The sequence below is a fragment of the Molossus molossus genome, unplaced genomic scaffold (genome assembly GCF_014108415.1).
Source record: "Molossus molossus isolate mMolMol1 unplaced genomic scaffold, mMolMol1.p scaffold_m16_p_3, whole genome shotgun sequence".
NCBI classification, from domain to species: Eukaryota; Metazoa; Chordata; class Mammalia; order Chiroptera; family Molossidae; genus Molossus; species Molossus molossus.
In genome coordinates, this window is record NW_023425366.1 from 91148950 (window position 1) to 91172218 (window position 23269).

Below are 23269 nucleotides of genomic sequence, written 5' to 3' on the forward strand. Positions count from 1 at the left end.
TTGCAGAGCAATGTAAAGGTTCCTAGGCACAGTGTTTAATTGCTCAGACATACCAAACGTGTCACATAAAGGAAACAGCTCCATTTCTAGCACCCAAGGACTAAAATACTGTGGGAGTATCTCAAACATGTATGAGCCAGAAGGCTTAATTATAAAATAAATATATATGGGTGTGGTATGTATATAATGGCTCGATTATTCAGTTATAAGCAATTAATAATCAGATGAGCAATAAGAGTCTTGCCTCCCTCACACATCACTCTTTATCCAACCCCTCGTGGGTCTCCTGACTGGGTTGCATCAGACTTTTCTAGATACCCTGAAACTGTGCCCAAGAGCCCAATTCTCCCAACTTTCTTTGCTGAGAATGGCATTTTGCAACCTGTGATACGCCTTCTCCCGTTTTATAGCTTATTTTCCTTTTGCCAGGGAAATATTAGCCAATCTTATTTGAGAACATAAGGGCTGGGAAGGGTACCTATGGGAATGCTTTGGCAGACAATACCTGTAAAACTACCTGGATAGTTCCTCCTGCTGCAGATGGGAAAAGCTGAGGCTAGAGGCCATGGGAGGAAATAAATGTTGGGGGTGGGGGAGCTAGCATAGGGCTGGGGTGTGCGGAGGAAGAGGCAGCAAACGGCTTGAGTACATCAAGTGACAAATTATATATATGAACAAATCGTGAGGTGCAAAGATTCTCTATAAAGGCCCTGTCCTTCATCCGCCTTATTCTGAAGGAGCAGAACGGAAAAGAAAAGAAGATGGTTGCACAGACAGAAACACGGGTGGCTTAGCTTCCTCCCAGCTCAAAATGAATGCTTGGCAGACACGTTTTTCTCCCCTGGGGGTTTGAAGTCCTCACATCTCAAAGTTTCTTTCAACTTCTTACACTTAGGAGGAAAGCTATAAACTGTCATTCTAGACCCAAGCAGAAGTGAAATCTAACCCTTTCTATCATCCAAAGCAAAGTCCCCCACCAGGGCCACGCCCCAGCCTCATGCTCTCTCGGGAACATCGCGTGTACACTTGCTTTCTCTGCTGAACCGTTCTGGTTTTTACTACAAGGGGAAAGTCGCATTCCTTCTCTATCTAGGGTAGCACCCTGGCTATGGGCGTTGCAAACTATGCATTTGACGTACAACCTCATCTCTTGTCATCAAAATGTCAGTGAGGCCCTGGCTGGTATGGCTCAGGGGTTAGAGCATCGGCCAAGGACCAAAGGGTCTCAAGTTCGATCCCGAGCCCTGGTTGGGTCATGCAGGAGGCAACTAATCCATGTCTCTCTCTCACATTGATGTTTCTTTCTCTCTCTCTCCATCTTTCTCTCTCCCTCTGCTTCTACTCTACCTAAGGAGCAATGGAAAAATATCCTCAAATTAAAAAAAGAAAAGTCAGTGAGTCCCAAGTCAGGAAGGGTAAATGAGATGGGCATTGTCACCCAGGACAGTGGAAACTGGCATAACCTTTTGGGAAAGCAGTTAAGTGGTATGTACTCCAGTGCATTAAAAAATGTTTGTGGCCCTGGCCAGTTTGGCTCAGCAGTTAGAGCATCGGCCTGCAGACCAGAGAGATCGGGTCCGGTTCCTGTTAAGGGCACGTACCTCGGCTGCAGTTTGTCCCCAGCCATGTTGGGGTCGTGTGGGTGGCAACCACTCGATGTGTCTCTCTCCTCTCTCACATCCATGTTTCTCTCTCTCTCTTCCTCCCTCTCTCTTTCCCACTCTATCTGAAGATAAATGCAAAAATGTCTTCAGATGAGGATAAAAAAAAAAGTTTGTGTCCTTTGACTCAGCGATTCTGTTTTGTGAAAACTGATCCTAGCATAATAATGGCAAATTCACAAAACGCTATACAAACTTCATGCACAAAAATATACTATGTAGTGCGTATGCGTAACTAAGATGGTGAAAGCAATGTAAATATCCATCATTAGAGGAATTTAAATTAAATTTTGTATGTCCATTCCATGGAATATTTATCAATGAAAAATGCTTCTTAGAAAGTGTTTTAAACATCAGAGATGCTTATATATTAATATTAACACTAAAAGAGACAGCAACATTCCAAAGTATATCTACCAAATGACATCAATTGCATTTTTAAAAAATGAATATTGAAAAAAACAGAGAAATTCGTAAACTAATGAATTAAAGTAGTTGTTTATTCAGTGAGGTTATAGATAATTATTTTTCCTTCTACTTGGGTTTCTTTTCACCTCCAAAGTGTCCTAAAATAACCATGTATTCTATTTTTATAACCAGCAAATAAAAACGATATTGAAATATGAATAAGGAAAAAAAAAGCTTACCAAATATTTTGTTTCTCCTTTTTTTTTGTGGCAGTTGGGCTAATAATAAGCATGGTTGGAAACTGAAATATAATAATTCGGGTTTTATAATGGCCTTCAAAAAAAATCAGTGACAGAGTAGATTTCTGGAACTATATTTTCCAGATCGTCTAGATTAGACTTAAAAGTGACATATTCCTGACTAGAAAGCTACCCTACTCAAACTTAAACAGGTATAAAACCATATCACTTTGTTTCACAGATTTAGTCAACATTCAGCAAATGTGTATGGCACCCTTAACTCCGTGCCAGGCGCTGGGGACCCAAAAGCGAACAGAACAGATGGGACCTGTGCCCTGGGGAGGCCTCTGGCAGAGGCTGAAAGGGAGGGTCTGTACACATCACCCTAGCTGAAGCAGGTTCTGTTCCTCCTGCCAAAATCCGATGCTAGAACTGCGAAGAATTTCCTATCATTCTGTACTTAAAAATAAAAACTCCAGCTAGTACTCCCTCTCTCCAAACAGCGCTTTGTGAAATATGTAAGAACTTTCGAGCAGTGGTAGACAGGAATGGGAACACCGGCTCAAATGCACCCACTGGCCCTGGCCAATTTGGCTCAGCGGTTAGAGCATCAGCCTGCGGTCCAGAGAGACCCGGGTTCGGTTCCCGCTAAGGGCATGTACCTTGGTTGCAGTTTGTCCCCGGCCCCCTGGTTGGGTTGTGCTGGACACTCGATGTGTCCCTTTCACATCTCTCTCTCTCTCTCTCTCTCTCTCTTTCTCTTCCTCTCTCACCCTCCCACTCTATCTGAACAAAAAAATGGAAAAATGTCCTCAGGTGAGGATTAAAACAAACAAACAAACAAAAAAAATGCACCCACTGGGTATGCCGCCTGCCTCGCCCAGGTGCAGCCCTCTCTCAATTGTCCTTATTAAAATATAGGGGGTGATAGCTCACGCGGGATTTTGTTCTGAGGATTAACGTAATTGGTGGAGAGCAAGCCCAGCACAATGCCTGGCACACAGTAAGTGCCCAACGGTCAATCCTTTCTCTGAAAACACACGTTTGTTTACACATCAAAACAGTGAACAACCAAGTAAGGATGAAGATGTAAAACTCAATGAGACGGGGAATGGGGGATGTGGCAGTGACTGCGAATGGGTACAGGGTTTCCCCTGGGGTAATGAAAATGTTCTAAAATTAACTGTGATGATGGCTGCCTAACTCTGAATATACAAAGAAACCACTTTAAATAGGTGGGTTTTAAGTTAGGCGAATTATATATCTCAATTCAATAAATCTGCTATAAAAATTATATTTTTAAAAAGTCAATGAAATACTTTAATCAATATGCCCAGGTGAGCCAATAGCTATTCTTTGCAAAAAAAATAAGACTATCTGCATTTTGTAATTAGGAAATATACCTTCAGTTCAAAGTCAAAGTATAGTACAAGTTTTTCAAGATTTTCTAACCAATTCCTTTACAGGAAAAATATAAAACAAGGAGATGGGACAATACCATACACACAAATCTAATGAGACAACTTCTTAAATCTTTTAGCAGACCTAAGTCTGAAGAAAAACTTAGTTTAGATGTCTTACATTCTGTGTTCACACATAAGAATAAGTTTAGCTACAACACCAACCAACCAAAAGGGATAACAAAATGCCTTTACATAGTGAGTTTAAAACTTATTGCTTCATTACTTAACACCTAATGTCACTGCCAAAATATACACACAAATGACACAAAAGAACAAATGTTTGGTCTAAAAACATTAAGCTGAATCCTACCTAATAGCAGCTTATTTTTCAAATTGACTGTCCATGTTCTTGTTTTCCAGTGAAACACACAATCACTCATCATACCCAAATGCTGGCCACATGACCTCACCAGGAAAGCATAAAACAAGCAGGTCCGAGTAAAGCGACTCCCAGAACAAGGACTCGGTAAGCCTTCCCCTGCTCCCTTCCTCACTCTCTCCTTCACCCATCAAGTCTTTTTTTTTTTATCCTCACCCCAAGACATTTTCGCATTTATCTTCAGATAGAGCAGGAGAGAGAGAGGGAGGAAGAGAGAGAGAGAAACATCGATGTGAGAGAGACACATCGATTGATTGCCACCCGCACAACCCCAATCAGGGACGGGGATGAACTACAATCCAGATATGTGCCCTCAGCGGGAACCGAACCCGGGACACCCTGGTCCATAGGCCGATGCTCTAACGGCTGAGCCAAACCAACCAGGGCCCATCAAGTCTTTTTTGTGCCCACTATGCGAATACCGTTCCCTCCAGTTTTACTTTCTGATTTTTCTGTGAAGCTAGTAAACATCAGTTTCGGTAATCTTAAAAAGAAAAATACTTACTTACGCCCTGGCCGGTTTGGCTCAGCGGTTAGAGCATTGGCCTGCAGTCCAGGAGACCAGGGTTTGGTTCTTGCTAAGGGCATGTACCTCGGTTGCTGTTTGTTCCCAGCCCTGGTTGGTCTTGTGGGTGGCAGCCACTCGATGTGTCCCTTTCACATCGATGTCTCTCTCTCTCTCTCTCTCTCTCTCTCTCTCTCCCCCCCCCCCCTCCTGCTTCTATCTGAACAAAAATGGAAAAATGTCCTCGGGTGAGGATAAAAAAAAATAAAATAAAATACTTACATGATATATAAGTTTTACAGTTATTTAAAACATCTATCCTAAACCACTTTTATTTTTATTAAAAAATTTTGCAACACTGTACCCAGAACAATCAGAGGTAACAGAGACGGTGTGTAGTCAGCAAACACACAGATCTGATTTTCAGTGTGAGTTGCCTTTCGCATGTGAAAATGGGCAACCCTTGTGCAGTTTGAAAGGTGCCTCCTTTGAGCTGCTCTGCCACCAGTGGTGATAAACCTCAAAAACCATCCCTAGTTTCACTGCAACCACCAACGCAAGAGGGCCCAGGAGGCTGAGGACAAAGTTCATGGCCAGTGCATGGAGTGGCACTAACTATTGGTTCTTTCAGCATCTCAAAACCTCCGTGGAGTTCACGTTGAAGAGCGAGGTTGGACCCTTTCTTCTCGTCGGCACAGTGATCGAATAACACGCTTGCCTGCCACACTCCCACTCGGCGGCTGATTCACTTTCATTTCACACAGTTCTGCAGGGAGCGCACATCCCCTGCCGTCTTCAAGTTCACTTTTACTGCCCTGCTGGAGTCATCACCAGTGTGGCAGGTAAGGAAATGAATAAGCAAAAATGGGCATCTTGCTCCCCTTTTGTGAGTCAAAGCTGAACTTATGAAATCACTGGGAAATACTTGAATAAGTAGTAACATTTTATTTAGTAAAGTCTTTCAACAACTCTATGCTCAGTTACTAAAACTACCAAGTAAGACTGGATTAATATTTAACCTCCCCTCAAATAAAAATTTACAAAAGGGAAGTTCTATTGTCAGTAATAAGATTGGTGGTAAATAACGCAGAATAGGAATAACAATACCATATGTTAGACCCATCATTAATTACATAGAATCAATCACTTGCCAGTTAATGAATTAGCCTGAAACCCCCTTATACTGCACATTTAAACACTTATCTTCTTTATGACTTTTGAGATGCAGGAGAAGCAAAAGAATTTAAGAACATCTCTGGGGGTTTAAAGAGCATCATTTACTTCTCCAGTTAATTACCTTTAACACATTAATTCCCAAGATCACTTTTCTTTCCTCGGAAAACACACCAGGTGAAGGACCTCACAGAAGCAAACATTCTTCCTCTCACACTAGGTGCTACGTCTTCTCAAAGAGGACACACTTACTATCATACGTTTGTCCCCTCTGAAAACCCCCAGTGATTCTCTAAATACAATCCTTTATTTGCTACCTCATTAACTTCTTGAATACTGTGGGTTTCTGAGCTCTTTCAAAGATAATTCAGCAGAGACCACACAGAAGCGAAACTATTGTGTCTAGCTCACTGCAGAAACAAATGGTCCACTCTTACCTTAGGAAGAGCAGTGCCAATTCGTTGTTCACTGAGGCCCCCAAACCTCCTTGGAGTTCCCGAACAGGATGAGAGCTGGACCCTCTTTCTCACTAGCACTGTGGTTGAACTGTGCTCACCTGCCACACCACAGTACCTTGGCGGGCAGGGCCGACCCTGTGAGTTAGTGAGCCAGGTGTCTCTGTTCATTGCATACCCAGAAAATGAGGCAAGAACACATGCAACTTCCTTCGAGGGAAAAGGTCAAGTAGCTTGCAAAGGACCAGGACCTCCCCCTCCTTCCCCCGAGACAGGGGGTCTCGACCTTGTTTGCACATTAGAATCCCCTAGAGAGCTTTGGAAAAATACACTAAGGTCAAGTCACCAGACCACACCACCTTGCCAAGCCAGAGCCAGTCAATGCCTAGAAGTGGTACCTGGACACCAGCATGTTGTAAAAGCTCCCAGGGGCTGCAAAGGCACAGAGCTGACAACCGCTGTCCTGTAACCTACAGATGCTTAAAAGGTTGTCGTTGGCAAAGACCAGTCTTCTTTCTCTCCCTTCCTTTTCTTCGCGGCTTTGCTTACCAACAGGAGGGCGGAGGGGACAGGAGGGTGCAGAGTGCGGGTGACTGACAGCCTGAACAATGACCCATGGACACCGCCCAACCAAGTATGTTCTCGGTAGGGCAAAAACAAAACAAAAAAAGCCCAATAAGAAACACAATTCAATAAAAATCAAAAGGAAAATACATTCACAAGAGTTAAAAAGCCAAGTTCAACACACATGTGTTTACACACTTTGCTGTATACACCATGTCTTTGTCTGTTTTGTTTTATCCCCCCCCCCCCAAAAAAAGAGCAAATTTTCAAACAAATAACTACACATAGGCATGTGTGTCCCAAATGTCAGGAATGAAATGCGAAGGAAATGCTTTCCGACATCTGCGAGTAATTTTGTACAATACCTCACTGCTGCTATGAATGTACCTTCAAGTGGAAAGCTCAGAGCAGAATAACTAAACATCCAAAGGCAGTAAGAGTTTTTCTCTCCTATTAAGCATGATCTGAAACCCACTAATTATTTCCAGAGGAAACTTCTCGGGAACACTTTATTCCTCAGCACATTTTGGTTCGCAGGCAACCAGCCTTCATGTACTAGCACTGCCACTAGGGAAAGTCTGGGGCTGAAAGTATCCTCCTCAGATGAGGAACTCGAAGCCCAAGAAACAATTAGGTCTTGAGTGGCAATTTCGCATTCCAGTCTTGCTGTTCCCCATCACCATCCAAAGAAATCACAAGAACACTCAATATTCCCCCAAAGACATCAGAGAGGAGCTCTTAAAATTTCTAGGATCTTACACACACACGCACACACACACACACAACCGTCATACACGCGTGAATGCATGTAAACTAGGTTTGTGGAAAACAGTGCCGGTTATGTAATACCCTCAACATGAAAACACCAGGAAAGAGATCTTATTCAACTCAATCTGCAGGGCGGCAGTCGGAGGCCAGGGACAGTGTGGTCACCGCTCCACCTGCTTGTTCATGACGCTCTTACTGGACGAGACTGTGGCTTCCTCCCTCCTTCCCTGCTCCCCACATCCAGCTCTCTCGGCTCTACAACCGTGATCGCTCTGTTTCTTTCTTGGTCTTTCCCGAAAGGGAAACATTAACAGCCAAGTGGGTTTAATTTTTAAACTGGAACGAGAGCCTTCAACAGGCTGCGCTGAGAACACGCAGTGGAATGCTCTTGAAAATGCTGCACATGAAACACACGGCTCAGGGCCCCGGCCTTTCCGAGAGGCGTTGCTGACTCCTATGGAGGTCAGAAGTTTAGTTTATTCAGCAGGAATGACTCTAAGAACAGCTCCAGCTCCTCCTGTCACTACAGTAAACATCCACACATTCCAAATCCTGGACAATGTGAGGCAGTTAAAATAAGGTGGGCGCCGCCCGAGGCTCATTACTGTGCGTGAAAAGCTTCTCCAGCCGTGTCCACCGTGCGATGTACGCGGGGCACCCACCGGGAGGGGTGGGTCACAGCATACAAGGGCAGGTCCACGGGACTGAGGAGACTGATTTTGCAGAGAAGAGGGTGAAAATGGAGCTTTTACTACCAGATAACAACAATCATAGTGATGGTGAATGATGATACTGTAAAGTTCTTCAAGCTCCTGTGCAGAGTATCCGAATTCCGTATCAACTTTATCAAGTTTTTAAACACATATTTTTTTTTTCCTAAATAATCCCATCTTTTATTAGGAGGCTGAGGTTAAAAGTCAAAACCCAGCTGACGTCTAGGCAAAGTGGAAAATAACCCAAGCCTTACAGCTGTTCCAGAAGGTTTTCACGACACCCCCCCCGCGGGAGGTCACACTGCAGGAACCGTCCTCACCCACACAGGCCTCAGTAAAATCATGACACGCACAAAGTCACAGCTGAGAGAGGGATGACAATGCTGCGCCCTAATGAGTGAGTGAATTATCCACGTACAAGAAAATCTTACTTTCAAGTTTTGGGAAATGAACCCTTCCTCTTTCCAAATCTTTTTCTGTTCCTCAAAATGGGCACCTCAACTAATTACCTGCGAACTTATTGTCTTAAGTCCTTTTCTATACATTTCACACCGAGATACCAGTTTGAAGCCCTTGGACATGGTTTCTGCTCCAGGGAGGGCCTCGGGCAGGTGAACTGCACACACCCCACAGAGAGGCGAGGAGAGAGAAGCTTGCACCCCTCCCGGGAACCCTCACACTGGGCGGTGTCTGAACAGGCGAGAGAGTGGGAAACATTTTAATTCCCGCTCCTCTTATCCACCCCTCCCAATGTGGGTGCACAGCGCTGTTTTCAATGGCTTCCCACTTAAAAGTAAAAAGAGGGAGGAACTCCCCAACCCCCCAAGTTTCTAAAGCCAAAAGTAAATTTTATCTATCACTTCCTTCTGAGCAAACCAGAGAGCTCCCCATATCGCCTGCTTTCTTTCCCTCTCTCTGGTTCCTTGTTTCATAATTTAATTTTTACGGCTCCTTATTGATGTTAGCTACAAACTTTTTACCTAATTATGAAATATACCCTATAAGAGTATATTTCATGTAATATGTAGAACTCAAAGATTTTTCTAAGAATTTTATTTTTAATCCTCACCCGGGGATATTTTTCCATTTATTTTCAGACAGTGTGGAAGAGGGAGAGAGAGAGAAACATCAATGTGAGAGAGACATATCAATGGGTTGCCTCTCGCACAACCCAACCAGGGCTGGGGACAAACCGCAACCAAGGTATGTGCCCTTGACTGAAATCAAACCCTCGACTCTTTGGTCTGAGGGCCGACGATCTTACCACTGACCCAGGCTGGCCAGGACGATTTTTCTAACAATTTTTGTTTTTCTATCTTAAAACAGCTTAAGCTATTTTCTGCCTTCAGATAATTATGTTTACACTTGCCACCTGATTTTCATTCTCAAATCTGATTCCCTCCTTTCATGCCCCAGTTTGTCACTGTTCTTAACTATTTTCTTTCAGTGACTTCCTTCTCAACAGTTGCTCCCAGTAGACTCCCCTATCCATCCACTCAGCCTCTTTTGCATATTTGATCTCTTCCCCTTTAAGTTTCAGCCCTCAGTTTTCCACCTTGTTGCCGAGGAACCTAAACGATGATTCTGAGTCTCTGACCCTTCTTGTTACCCTCATCCTTGTCCTTTCTCCTCTCCCAAAAGGCCATGATATTGACAACTGTCATCTTCTTTACCCTTGACCAGTCTAGCTTGGAGGGGAAAACTCTCCCCAGTGTCCTCCATCTTCCTTTGTTCTCCTGGGATCCCCCGGGATGCTTCTTCCTCACCGCTTCTATTCTGCCATTCCCCAAAGGAGCAGCGCACCCCCTCCTTCACCTTTCCATTACCTGTTGACCTCTATCTGCTGGCCATCTGAAACATGCTGCATGTGATGATCATGTGCCACAGACACGACCATCCACGGTCTGGATCCACTCTCAGGGTGGCATAAGACTGATCTATATTTCCAACAGCAATGATAGATTAATCTTGATCCATTTCTCTTGTACCTTGCTTCTCTTGTGGCTAATGGGCTGCAATTTCCAGATGGCCTGCTGACTTAAGGAGCAGGGAGGATACTATGGTCTCCACCCAGCCGTAGAAGAGAACTGACTGGCCCAACTGGGGTTGAAGCCTTTGACCTTGGCTTCCTTAGCTCTGAGCACCCACCAGCAGCCAGAGCCACATCCTGGTGATGGCCCTCGCTGAACACCAGAACCCTGGCTCAATTCAGAAGGTGCATATAAACCTCAATGACACACAGAAAACACCACTTCAAGACAAAAGGATCCGTTGGCACACCAAGAAGAAAATAAACTTGAAACCTATGTCACTTTCTAATTTCCATGACAACTCTTAGGGGAAAGGGTAACCCTCGCCCTGCTTCTCACAGCCCTTCACGTTAGCACTTACAGTGAAAAACCACTTTTAGGGACACCTGATTCATTCTGAAAGTAAAAGCAGTCATGAACAAAAAGACAAGCAGTTATTTCAACAAAAATCCAAAGAGCATAAACCACTGTTCTTTCCTCTCTGAATACCGCAAAGCAAATTCCCCTGACAGGACACAAATGCATCATGGGGAAGAGGGCACAAGGAAATATATAAAAATAAATTGTATTTACCTTCTTCTGTTTCATGCCACACGATCCCTTCCAAATTCACACTGGTCCCGGGTTCACAGGGCCCAAGACACTCGGGCTCTGTCACTACTCCAACTTCGCAGGTATTGACACCCACGGAACGAGTCCGAACCAAAAGCTGTTCAACCGGTGCTGCAATATTGGATGAAGATGGGGGAAAGTAGGAGGGTAGAATCTGAGGCGTGAGACTGCTGGAAATCGGCGGCGGTGGTGCTGGCACTGTAAACAGGGGGTCAACCTGAAAGACAGACAGGCTTACTGCAGTGGTGCTGCATTCTGTGAGTTCTTTTCAATGCAATCTGTTTACATCACTTCTAGAACATATCACCATTCCAAATTCCACTTGCAATTGTAACACGCTTTGAGTGTTTTCATGGTGCCAAAATATAAAGCAGAATAGAAATGAGCTTTTTTTTTCATGCCAAGAAAAAGAAAAAAGAAAAAAAAGTAAATATTGGAGCACTAGCTTCCTGAATTATAGCCAAGCCTTTAATGTCCTGCTAAACTCACCAACAGACACACTTTAGTCTCAGTAGACATGAATAAAATATGCTTTGCAAAACTAGGACTATTTACCACTTGTAATAAAATCTTATTTTCAAAACTACAGTGTTTTCCAAAGGAGAAACTCCAATAAACACCATATATGCCTCATTGGACATCTAAGCATAGGAAATAGACTAAAATTGTTTTCAAGGTACTTTATAAACCATAATGAATTAAAATCACTACTAAAATATACCAACTTACTCTGTTGAATATATAAAATACATAAACTTGATTGTATCCATACTGAAACACATAAACTGGCTCTTATTAGCATATATTTATTAAGCATCAACTCCTAATTAAGTGCTCTACTGCAAAGTTCAGCAGAATTCATATAAATGGAGAAATAAATGAATGTCCCCAACATCAACAGAATCTGAGTGTCTGCAACGCACAAATCCTTAAGTGGTTGAACTTGTGAAGACTGATCCCTGATGAGTTCCACCAAGACTCAGCAGCCCTGTCTCCAAACCCGGGAAACAAAATCAACAGCCAACACAAGATCCTGTGGTGCCAGGACTCCTTGGCCCCTTTGTCCTGAGAAGAGCAGCAGAGGAGTTGTTTACCTCAAAGAGTTTAGGAGTCTGGCCAAAAAGACACCAAAGGCTATGCGCATACTAACCAGGTAGGTCACCAAACAACTCATTCAGTCATTCGACCCATTTTAACAACTCTTGTGACTGTTACACAATAGCTATGGCCCTGCTGACAGGTTATTAAATGTGAAAAAGCCGAATGCAAAGGCATGTCAGCACCAGGACTCTAGATCCCTCATGTCCTCGTGTTGCACATAGACACCATCTACATATACAGAACAACACCTTGCATGTTTTATCAGCTGGGCTAGCAAACTGTACGTATAACAAGACACACAGAAGGTTGTTCTGGTAAAATGTCAGCCTGGTCTGTTGCACATATATTCCCAGTTAACCATCGTATGAAATCGACACTTGGCTACAGACATAATATTATACAGTCTTTGTTGTTTGAAAAAAAAATGCAAGAGTGCATCTCAAGATAAGTCACATGAGGAAGCGTGCTCCCTAGTTAAACAGCTGAAGCAGTCATCTGTGTGGGCTCCTTGTTCATATAACTGTAGAAGCTATTTCTAGCTTGCATTTCACTAAAATGATAAACTGATGTTCACTTGCCTGAGTGATCCAAGATGCAATAGAACAGCCCTTTATCCAACTGCATGTTAAAGAAACTTAATTTCCTGCTCTCAAAGCTGCCATAAAACTTCTTTTGCTCCATGCTTTTTATTGTTCTTCATTTTCGATCACAGAGCCCAAGAAAGGAAAGCATTTAACAGCCCCAAGCCCCAGATCTGGTGATTTATGCTTTCGTGTAAATGCAGCTTAATGTGGATCAAAGTTCACACTGATAGTTCCTATTTTAAAACTGAACTAACAAATGAAGAAAGAGGTTCTGAGGGAGGAAATTTAAGGGTGAGGGGAACCAATGCTACCTTGTAGTCTTTATTATAACTGAAAGATTGTGTGTGATTGGAATAGCTACCTCGAATTTAAAAAGAAAGCAAGCAAGGAAAATTATAAACCAGCTACTGATTTTTTATGTTTCCCAGCAACCTCTTAATTTGTAGTTAGTTATAAATTGACAGTAACTTAATGCTACACATATAAACTGAAAAGACAAAGTAGAACAATATTCTCAAACTATTCTTTGTATCACTTGATCGACAACCTACATTAATTCCAAGAGAAACAAATATAACTTCAACTGGATAAACAAGAAAATAAACTAAAACAAAGGAGGTGAGGAGTCTGAGAGAGCATCAGTTCCCTGATCAGGACACAACCGGTCAATGTGTGAGTAGAAGTTATAGGGACGGGGCATGTTGACTTCAGGACTGTGGCCCCAACTCTGACATACGAATTAAGCTTGTGACTTTGGAGAATCATTTAACGTCACTGAAGCCCATTTTCCTCAACTGGAGAATGTGTTCTTGGCCTTCTAATATTGATGACAAATCCTATCTTGGCAGAATTTCTAGACTAAATTCTTACTTCCATATAACTCTGTTTATGAATCACTTGCATATAGATACACACACTCACCCACTATTTGGGATACATATGTAATTCCAAAGAGTAACTTTCTAAAGCATCTCCATGGCTTAAGGGAAGAAGCCACAGTATCCTGGGCCTACTAGAAAGTTGACTGTGTTTATTTCTATTAACACATCCAAATGCAATGGAAACGTTTTACTGATGACATTTCTAGAAGGGACTTTGGAGCCCTGTCCCCACGTGGTTCAAAATGAGAAAGCTGAGGTGCGAGAGAGTCGGACTATGAGTATCAACTTAATCCTAAACAGCCCCCCAATGTGGTAATAGTCTAAAACCCTTACACATGACAGGCAAACTCAATAGGTGACAGAGTGTTAAAGATGACCCTTGGTGACACAAGTGAATTCCTCTCTTAGTTTCCCACTGCAGTGGCTTCCTCACAGTAAGCAGCACATTTCGCTGTCCTCATGGGCACGAGAACCAGCGAGAGGGGAAAGAGGAACTTTTTCCACTGGGATTTCAAGAGTGGAAGTGAAGAACACAGACCACCCACATGGTCTACTGGTGGTCCCTCTTCCCCAAAGTCACCAATGGGAGAGAGGGTAGGGAATGACAGTCATCCCAGAGGTGTATTTGGTAGGCACACTGATTTTTAAAATATTCCTTTTTTTTTTTTTTTTTTTTTGCCAACACACAAAAAAATTGGGAAAATGCCTGAATTTCCACTGTCTTTTAACATAATAACTGCATAATATGCTATGCTGGGCCCACATTCCTCATGGCATCAACCGACAGGGCGGAGCCTCCCTTCGGCCTGAGTGACCTGGCCAGGCACAGGCAGCTGAGTTTGTGTCCCGCGTGCCCTGGAACAATCGCAGAATGTTCTACGTAGAAGGTCGTGTAGCCCAAGTCACTGATTCTAGAGGAAAACGTGGCCTCTGCTCGTACGGGTGAGAAGCTGTCTCTCGTGGCAGCCAGGTGAGCATGGAAAAGCAGCCTCCTCTACAAGCACAAACTGTACAGCAAGGCTTCGGGGACAAAAAACAAGGGGTGGGCGGGAAATAATTCAGTGTGGCCAACTTTCTGTCTGTGAACGCCCCGGTGGGAGATGCTCCCTGCAAAAAAGGTTTCAGTTCTCTTGTGTGTCTCACAAAACCACATGTGCCATATGTAAAGCAGGATATTAGAGGGTTTTTAATAGTTATTTTTACCATTTACAGAAGATCAACTCCACTGCACCCTGATTTCTCAGGTCACTGATCTCTCTGCATTGAACCATAGTTTCTTCAACTAATGAAGTTAAGACAGATGGTAGCAGCCCTGGCCGATCTGGCTCAGCAGTTAAAGCGTCGGCCTGGCGTCCAGAGAGACCCGGGTTCGGTTCCCGCTGAGGGCATGTACCTCGGTTGTAGTTTGTCCCCGGCTCTGGTTGGGTCGTGCAGGTGGCAGCCACTCGATGTGTCCCTTTCATGTCGATGTTTCTCTCTCTCTCTCTCTCCCTCCCACTCTGTCTGAACAAAAAAATGAAAAAATGTCCTTGGGTGAGGGTAAAAAACAAACAAACAAAAAAGACAGAAGGCAGCAACGGTCCTCACAGGGACTCCCTGAGGTGAGGAGGCAGCCGACACTTGGACTGGGTAGTGGTAGTCCTCGGGTTGTGTTGGGTTCAAATCCTGACCCTGTAGATTCTTGCTATGTGGGACCCTGAGCAAGTGACCTGGCTGCTCTGGGCCGATTACACAACGGGAGTGAGAATAACACTCCCACAGGGCCGCAGGGAAGACTCCATGAGATAATTCGTGCAAAGTGGTGCTTAAGTCAGGAAACAATGGCTTAAGGGGAAAAATTGTCCCTGGTCTGATATTACAGTTCCCTAGCCCTTCACACAGATTTACAAAGGTCCTTTTTATATCCTACTACATTGAACATAAATCTGTAATTCCCACCAAATGCATGGTTAAGTGCAGTTAAAGTGTGTTAAAAGTTTAAGAAAAAGAGCCCTGGCCGGTTTGGCTCAGCGGCTGGAGCATCGGCCTGCGGACAAGAGAGTCCCAGGTTCGGATCCCCCTAGGGGCACGTACCCCCCCCCAAAAAAAAAAAATATAAGAAAAGGGGCTTAACCCTGAGAAGCTGAGCCTGGGAAACACTCCTTTCATACACGGGCATCTGGCAGCTGGTCCGAGGAGCCTACACTTCTGCAAAATCCCCATCCACTGCTCCACCCCGCTGCACCCCTTCATCATAAATTGCTCCCCCCAATGTCTCCTTTTACTGATCTAAACGCGATCACATATCCACCCAATAAATAATTTCCACACACCTGGGTGCCAGGCACCAAGCAGCCTGCTAGCAAAACAAGAGTGGGCATAACTGTGGCACTAATCAAATAAAATCATACAAATACAGCAAAATTACAACTGTAACTGCAGAAACACACCCAAGGGGCTGTCCACGAGGGCCTGAGGACAAACGGCAACACAGAGTGGGAGACAGCGTAGTGCGGGTCAGTCTCTGGAGCTGGAGTCCAGCTCTACCTTTAGTTACACAACCTCAGGCGAGTCGCTTGATCCCTGTGGGACTCAGTTGCTTCATCTGGAAAATGGAAGTAACACCTGGCTAACTACACGAGCTCATCCAGGCAATGTTAGCTCAGGGCCTGGTATAGAGCAGCTATAATAAAATCAACGCTGTTGCCACTGTCAATGGTACTGTTATTATTACAAATATCCTTGAGACCTGAACTAAAAGGTAATCAATAGGCGTTTTGGTTTTACAAGGCCAAATGCTAGGCTTTGCTACATTGAAAGGCAATTCAAGAGAGGCAGTTATAAATACCTTTCTGGGGGGAGGGTGTGCCCTAAAATAGTAATAATCAGAAAATCCATTTAGAAAATCAGCGGGGAATCAGTAGTCGAATAACACTAATAACGGGCATAGGAGATCGGACCTGAGAACTGGCTGGTTTTAGCAATGGTTCCTTTGTCAAAGCTCTTTTCTGTCATCTTGATGGGACACTGATGTAACCTATTACAGCCCGAAGAGGAAAGCAGGAAAGCAGCCATCTCCAGTGGAAAAAAAAGGGGGAAGAAAAAAAAAAAAAAGCCCCATAAGTCTAACAGCTGGTGGTGGCAGCCTGTCAAACTGAGGAAAGTTAATGTCAAGAACAGACGCGCGGCAGTCTCTCACTGTTATTTTTGCATGATTATTCCCAGGTGTTGGTGCACGCTGAGCAGTAGCCTGGCTATTTATCACTCCAGAGAGCCCGAGAGCATGGGAGTGAGGGAGCAGGGAGGGCAGAGGGAGGCGGGGAAGGAAAGGTTATTTACACAGATAGCGGCACTTAGTGTGTGTAATCAGAGGGCTGGGGGTAAGAAATCTGCAGAGAGATTCTGGCAATATTTTCTCTGTTCACCTTATTTCAAGGGCTTCCTAAGTGCTGATGAGCCAGGGAGGCTCCGGAGCTGGAGTGCTGGTGGCAGCAGCTCCGCCTCACTCGAGCAGTGACTGTGTCGGCCAGTGACGGCTGCCAGTGCCCAGACACCGACCACGGAGGGAGAGCAGCCAGGGCCGAGCTGGGGGTGCTCCAGCGGGCACCCCTGCTCTGCTCAGACCCAGCAAAGACGCAGGCAGGTGGCTGGGGCCCCAGGCCAGGGAGACAGACAAGCCTCCGTGGAAGGGTCACGCCCACACCCGGGCAGGTCTGAGCCGCGACAGGGGCTTGCCCCAGGTTTCTTCCATCTGTGGCCACAGATCTCCACACTCATCTCGCCACTGACCCCTGGATCCTGGAGTTCCCAGAATGCCAACAACCAGGGTGGGAATGGTGTTTTAGTTCCTCGGTATTTTTACATTCTAGGGGTGCGCCGGGGCACGATTACTTAATGCTCACATTTTCTCTTATCCTGGTGTTTGGCTGTTTTATGAGATTGCCCACAGTCACCTCTTTAATTCAAAAAGCATCAGACAGAGACTGCACCTCGTGTAGGGGAAATCACAGCTCTTTAAAGGTGACCACTGCCGCAGTCTCTCACTTTGCATCTTAACCACCCTTGCTGCCTGACGTCGCCGCCTCACTGGCAAAGCAAGGGAAGCTTGAAACACGGTTTCCTTAAGCACTGATCTTCCTCCATCCCTGAAAGACAAACCTGGAACAACTGGACTCGGTCGTTCCTGATTCTGTCTTTCCTAAATGTAGAGGAGACTTTTCCCTTTAGAACCATGATCAAAGCAATTCGTGGAAAGGACACAGGCAAATCCTTACAGAGAGTCCACTATGTACCAGGCACTACACATTTTCTACGTTCTCTAACTCCCACAACATCCCCATGTCACAGAGGCGGAAAGGAAAGATCTCAGAGGCTGGGTCGCTTAGCTAAGGAGCTGAAATGCAAGGCCAAACCCCTCTGAGTTCAAAGTGCAAGGGGCTTTCCTGTACGACTAGCAACAGCATCAGCAGCTCCTGTTCGATGCCTGTACCACAGGAGGGGCTGGTTCTGCTGAGCATTCTTTCATTCAGGCTTCACAACAAGATTGTCAGGGAAATACTTGACAGATGAGAAAGAAACTTGGGAAAAGTAATTTTCAAAGGTCATTTAGGGTTGGCGGCAGAGCGAGGATTTGAACCAACACTGATGTGCAGCAAAAGGAAACTCTCCTAAAAGTAAGGCAGCACAGGTTGGAAAGAAACCTCCCTCCCAAGGTAATGGTTTGATCCTCTTCTGTACGTGAGGCGCCCCACACACCTGTGTCACCTTTCACTGCGTATAGTTCAGAACCATGCATCTCCAGGGTCCAAGCAAATAGTGCAACCCCTTCCGAAGTCTCACTCAAAAGCCTCACTGAAACCAAAGCTCAGGTTTGCTCTGTTGCTGTTGTTATTTTAAATCGTCCAATTCCAAAAGCTACGACTCTGTGCAATGACTGGGAATTATACCATTATTTTCATGTTCTCATTCCCAGGAGTGAAGACCAGAGACAGCCCTAAATAAAAAACCAAAGGTTTAACTGCTCAAGTGCTTTTAAAGGCTTAGCCTCTGACATGGTGGAGCTCAGCCGGGGGATGGACTGGGGCTCTGCCCCAGCGGCAGAGGGGCCAAGATGAATGCTTCCATGTCTAGCCAGGAGTCCACGCTGAAATCACAGAAGGCCAATCCACGGGCCCTGTGCTGCTGCCTGGGGAGGCGGCCAAGGGAGGTCACCGAGTGTTAGTGTATCCCTCCAGAAGTGGCCGTACCTGCAGGTCACAAAGCAGAGGCCCAGCCACCTGTGTAAAACATACTTTAAACAACAGTGACTATTTTTAGCTTCATTCTCTAACAGCAACAGTTTTACAAAGCACAAGAAAACGTACTGAGTATGTAAAGATAGGGTCTGATGAAACTACTCCACTCAATGCCTTAAATTTATTTTTGTTGTTTTGAAGCCAAACCAGATTCTCCCCTCGAAGGCCCTCAACTGTGCAGAGAGTTCCACAGCGAAGTGGCACGGACGGAGGTGGAGGGGACATTTCCACCAGACCACATCAGTTATCACATACTTAGCCTCATTTGTGTTCCTTAAAAAAAAAAACCTGTCCTATTGCTGAGCTACAGACTCTTCATCTGTTGCAAGAGTGCGGCTGACATCTCGCAGGGCTCAGCGAGCAGGGTGTGCTTTAAATAGGAGCAGTCAGTGATCAGTGTCTTCATAGCTTGTTCATAAGGGCTGTCTGATTTCCGCCCATCCTGCCTACTTCCAAAGACACTTAGAAAACAAAAATAAGCCACAAATTAAGGAGACCTCCGTAAAGGTACTAACAACATCTGTCTTCTTGAATTTCTCCTTTTCACAAGTCCCTTTACTTTGCACAAATTCAGGGAATTCCTGAAAATTTTCACACAAATCCCATTCCTCCAACTAGATCTGGTCCTTAAGAGGGAAACTTTTTTAAAAAAGAAGCTCAGTGGTAAAACTCTGGATGTTTAACTATATATTTTGCTTAACATGGGTGCACTGATACTAACAAACCATTTCAAATCCTCTGAATACGAAGTATCTTAGATCCTGGCCATCCATATACTGCTGGTCTTTGCATGACCCTACATTTCTCCTGAAATTCGGGCAAGATTGGACACCTCTCATTCTCACTCTTCTGGACACAGACATTATTTTAAGAAGGGAGGATGTTGGGGGGGAGGCTGTTTTTCAGGGGCAGGGGGAAGAATCACCTTATTCCTAATCCTCTCTGCTAATGGCACTTCTTTACCTTATACTATGAAGTCTCATCAGCGACCACCTAAAAGGAATATTTTAGACATCTGAATTATCAACACAATATATTTGGGTCCCCCCAAAATAAGGAATTGCCTGAGTCACACTGTGTGGGAACTAAGGCGGCGCCTGGGAAAGGGGCAAACACCCGCCTTGCCAAAGCCTGGCGGGTCAGCCACAGGAGAGACGATTCTGACCCCGCCCAACACGCTAGCTCGGGACCACTCACTCTCCTCTCCGCCTAAGTACTGCTCACATGTCTGAGAGGCGCAGCATGGACAACTAGTCCCCATTCCCTCCAGACCTCCCAAATGCTGGCTCTAAATGCGGATCAATCTCAATAAATTAAAGAAAGCTTTGACGTTTTAATTTCATAACGAATGAAACAACTCGGTGAAGATCTCCACAGTTTAGCCCAGAGGTAAAAGGTTACAGAGGGAGATGACATCGCAGAACTCCTACAGCGATCTACTACGTGCCTCTGGGAAACTGAGGTCTTAAGAGAGAAATCACCTCTCAGGGTCATAGGATATCCTAGCAGGGACTGTCATGACCTCTACCAAGTTCTGTACCAAAACGCAAACTTTCAGAAGTTTCTTCTCATAATTACTCCAGAAAACAAGCTGTTCACAGATCCAGAATTGTTTTCCCTCCAGAGAACAGAGCAGACTGTAAAAGCCAACACAGGTCATTCTCCACGGAGAACCTCTCCTCTAACGGTTTCTTACGCATCCTTCCAGAAGGATTATCCATAAAAACATGCAGAGGAGATCACTTTTCATTTTACAGCTTTCCATGCTGCATGAGTTTTAGCATGAATGTGTAACGACTTCCACAATTTTTTTTTGAAAACTAATTTTTAATGAAAAAATGCCAAGTCAATCCACTTTAGAATAAAAGTAACCAAATGCGAATGCAGAAAGGAGCAGACACATGATTAAGACTTTGATCACGCCCTAGCCTGTTTGGCTTAGCGGTTAGAGCGTTGGCCCACAGACCAACGGGCATGTACCTGGGATGCAGGTTCGATCCCTGGCCCCGGTCCAGGTGTGTGTGGAAGGCAACCCATCGATGTGTCTCTCTCACATGGAGCCCCCGCCACCGCCCTCCACTCTAAAAATCAATAAGCCCTGGGTGGTTTGGCTCAGCAGTTGGAGCGTCGGCCTGCAGTCCAGAGAGACCTGGGTTCGGTTCCCGCTAAGGGCACGTACCTCGGTTGCGGTCTGTCCCTGACCCAGTTGGGTCCTGTGGGAAGCAGCCCCTCGATGTGTCCCTTTCATGTCGATGTTTCTCTCTCTCTCTACCTCTCTCTCCTTCCTACTCTGTCTGAACAAAAAATGGAAAAATGTCCTCAGGGGAGGACAAAAAAAAAATTTAAAAATAAACAAAAAAGTCTCCTCGGGTGAGGGTTAACAACTACAACAACAAAAAGATTATTATCGCAACTCCTCGGGAGGTATATGGGCCTAGTCTGTGTGACAGGGGACAGTGTATCCATCCCATGCCCTCTGCCTCACCATGGGAAGTCGTCTCATCATCCAACAAATGTTTGCCGGGTGCCAAGAGGTGCCGAGCATCGCCGCAGGAGCTGTGGAGGGTCCCAGAGGCGACAGAGGGGACTAGCAGTGGCCAGAGAGCAGCGTGTGGTCAGGGCTGAGGCCGTCAGTTAGGCCCAGGGCATTGTGGGAGCCCCAGGGTGGGGCAGGGAGTGTGCTAGAGGGATGAGACGTGCAGGATAGAACCTGGGGAAGGGGCGGGAGGTACAGACAGAGCTGAGCCATCAGGCACAGGGGTTCAACATGAAGGGGTTCAGGATAAGAGGGAGAGCTGAGGCTAGAGAATAAGGCTCTCAAAAGAGCCCAGGCCAGGCTAGAATCTGGGGGGCTACTGTGAAGTTGAAGGGGGCACTGAGGATGTTCAAACAGGGGCACAGGAGGAGCGGATGGCTCATCTGGTGGAAAGCACACAGGCTGTGGGGAGAAGAGATGGGGGGACATGGGGGAAGGAAGGGGGACAGTTAGGAAGCCATTACAGTAGTCCTTGGAAGAGTTGGCAGCTGTGGGGGTTGGGAGAGAGTGCAAGGTGGGGGAGGGGGGAGGGAGAGAAACTCAGACAAGTCCCAGGGTTCTGTTTCAGTTGGTGAGGGCATCATTCCGTGATGGGCTGGTGGGCAGACCGCCCCCTGCGGGGGTGTGTCAGGCAGGTGGGAAGAACTGTGTGGAACTCAAGAGAATTATCTAGACTAGAGAGGAGTCACTGGCATAGAGAAAGCGGTGAAGCCCACAGGGTGGAGGAGATGCTGGGGAGAATGCAAAGGGTACAAAGAGAGGGGGCAGAACCCTGCGACACTGATGCGGCAGGAGAGGAGTGGCTGTTGAGGCCACAGCAAACGGGGAGAGCCCAGCCACCGAAACCAACGGAGAGCGGCACTAGGATCAGAGTGGTCTAGAGCCCCGCGTCCGCCCCGCGTCCCACCCCACAGATAAGTGGGGAGAAAGCAGTGCCTGCAGGAGCTCCACCCTTGAGGGGCTGGCCTGACGCCCACCCCACCCTCTACCTACCAGAAGAGCAAGTTTTTTAAAGCTACTAATTCCCAATGTAACCTCTGGTTTCACCCTAACAGCCACTGGCAGCCTCATAGTGTGGCCCCTGCACCCCCCTGGAATCTTCTGTTTACACTTAGGTAAAGAAATAAAGATTCACCAGCATGGCTGCTGCCATCTCTTTCGAATTCATTAGCCGACTTGATCTTTGAGAACCCAGACTCCACCCCCAATGCCAGCCCCCTCCACCTTCTCATGTCACAGGCAACCAAGAAGAAAAGGAGGCCCTCTGCTACAGGAGGCCGAGTTACAAGACCAGCGGCTATCCTGGATGTGCTTCTTCAAACCGACCCGCCTGATCCTTCCCTACCAGAGCAATGCCCCGTAGAGCCCCTGGACAGAGATAAATTCTCTCCTTCCCTCCTCTCCCTATTCTTGTACCTTTAAAAATATACTCCCTCATTCCCAGTGTTTCTGCTCCCAAGCCACACATCCCACTTCCTCCAAATGTGAACACCTCCCCTTTGCAGCCTTGGCGCAATGAGCCTTTACAGAGGAAGAACATCAGGGCAGGGATGCCTTTGAAGCCACGGTCTAGCTCAACGGTCTGCAAACAAAAGGCCTGTGGGCCAAATACAGCCCATTGCTTTTTTTTTTTTTTTTTAAATCCTCACCCAAAGATATTTTTTCCACTGGATTTTAGAGAGTGGAAGGCAGGGAGGGGAGAGAGAAACATCCATGTGAGAGAGACACCTTGATTGGTTGCCTCCCGAACATGCCCCAACCAGGTACATGCCCTTGACCAGGCATCGAACCCAGGACCCTTCAGTGTATAGGTCAACACTCTATCTGACCCACTCCAGCCAGGGCAACTGTCAATTTTCTGTAGAGCCCGCAAGCTAAGAATGTTTTCTACAAATGAATTTTTACAATCAATTTAATGATAGAA

General features: G+C 45.6%; 1 protein-coding gene across 3 annotated transcripts in view; it reads right to left on the reverse strand.

The window, feature by feature from the left end:
• The window catches only part of ZNF608 (zinc finger protein 608), a 112995-nt gene that overhangs the window by 50479 nt on the left and 39247 nt on the right, over positions 1-23269 (reverse strand). For all 3 annotated transcript variants that reach the window (XM_036280587.1, XM_036280586.1, XM_036280585.1), the window contains one exon: positions 10932-11187. In XM_036280587.1, coding sequence (XP_036136480.1) covers positions 10932-11187 — 256 coding nt within the window. The remainder of the gene's footprint in view (positions 1-10931; positions 11188-23269) is intronic.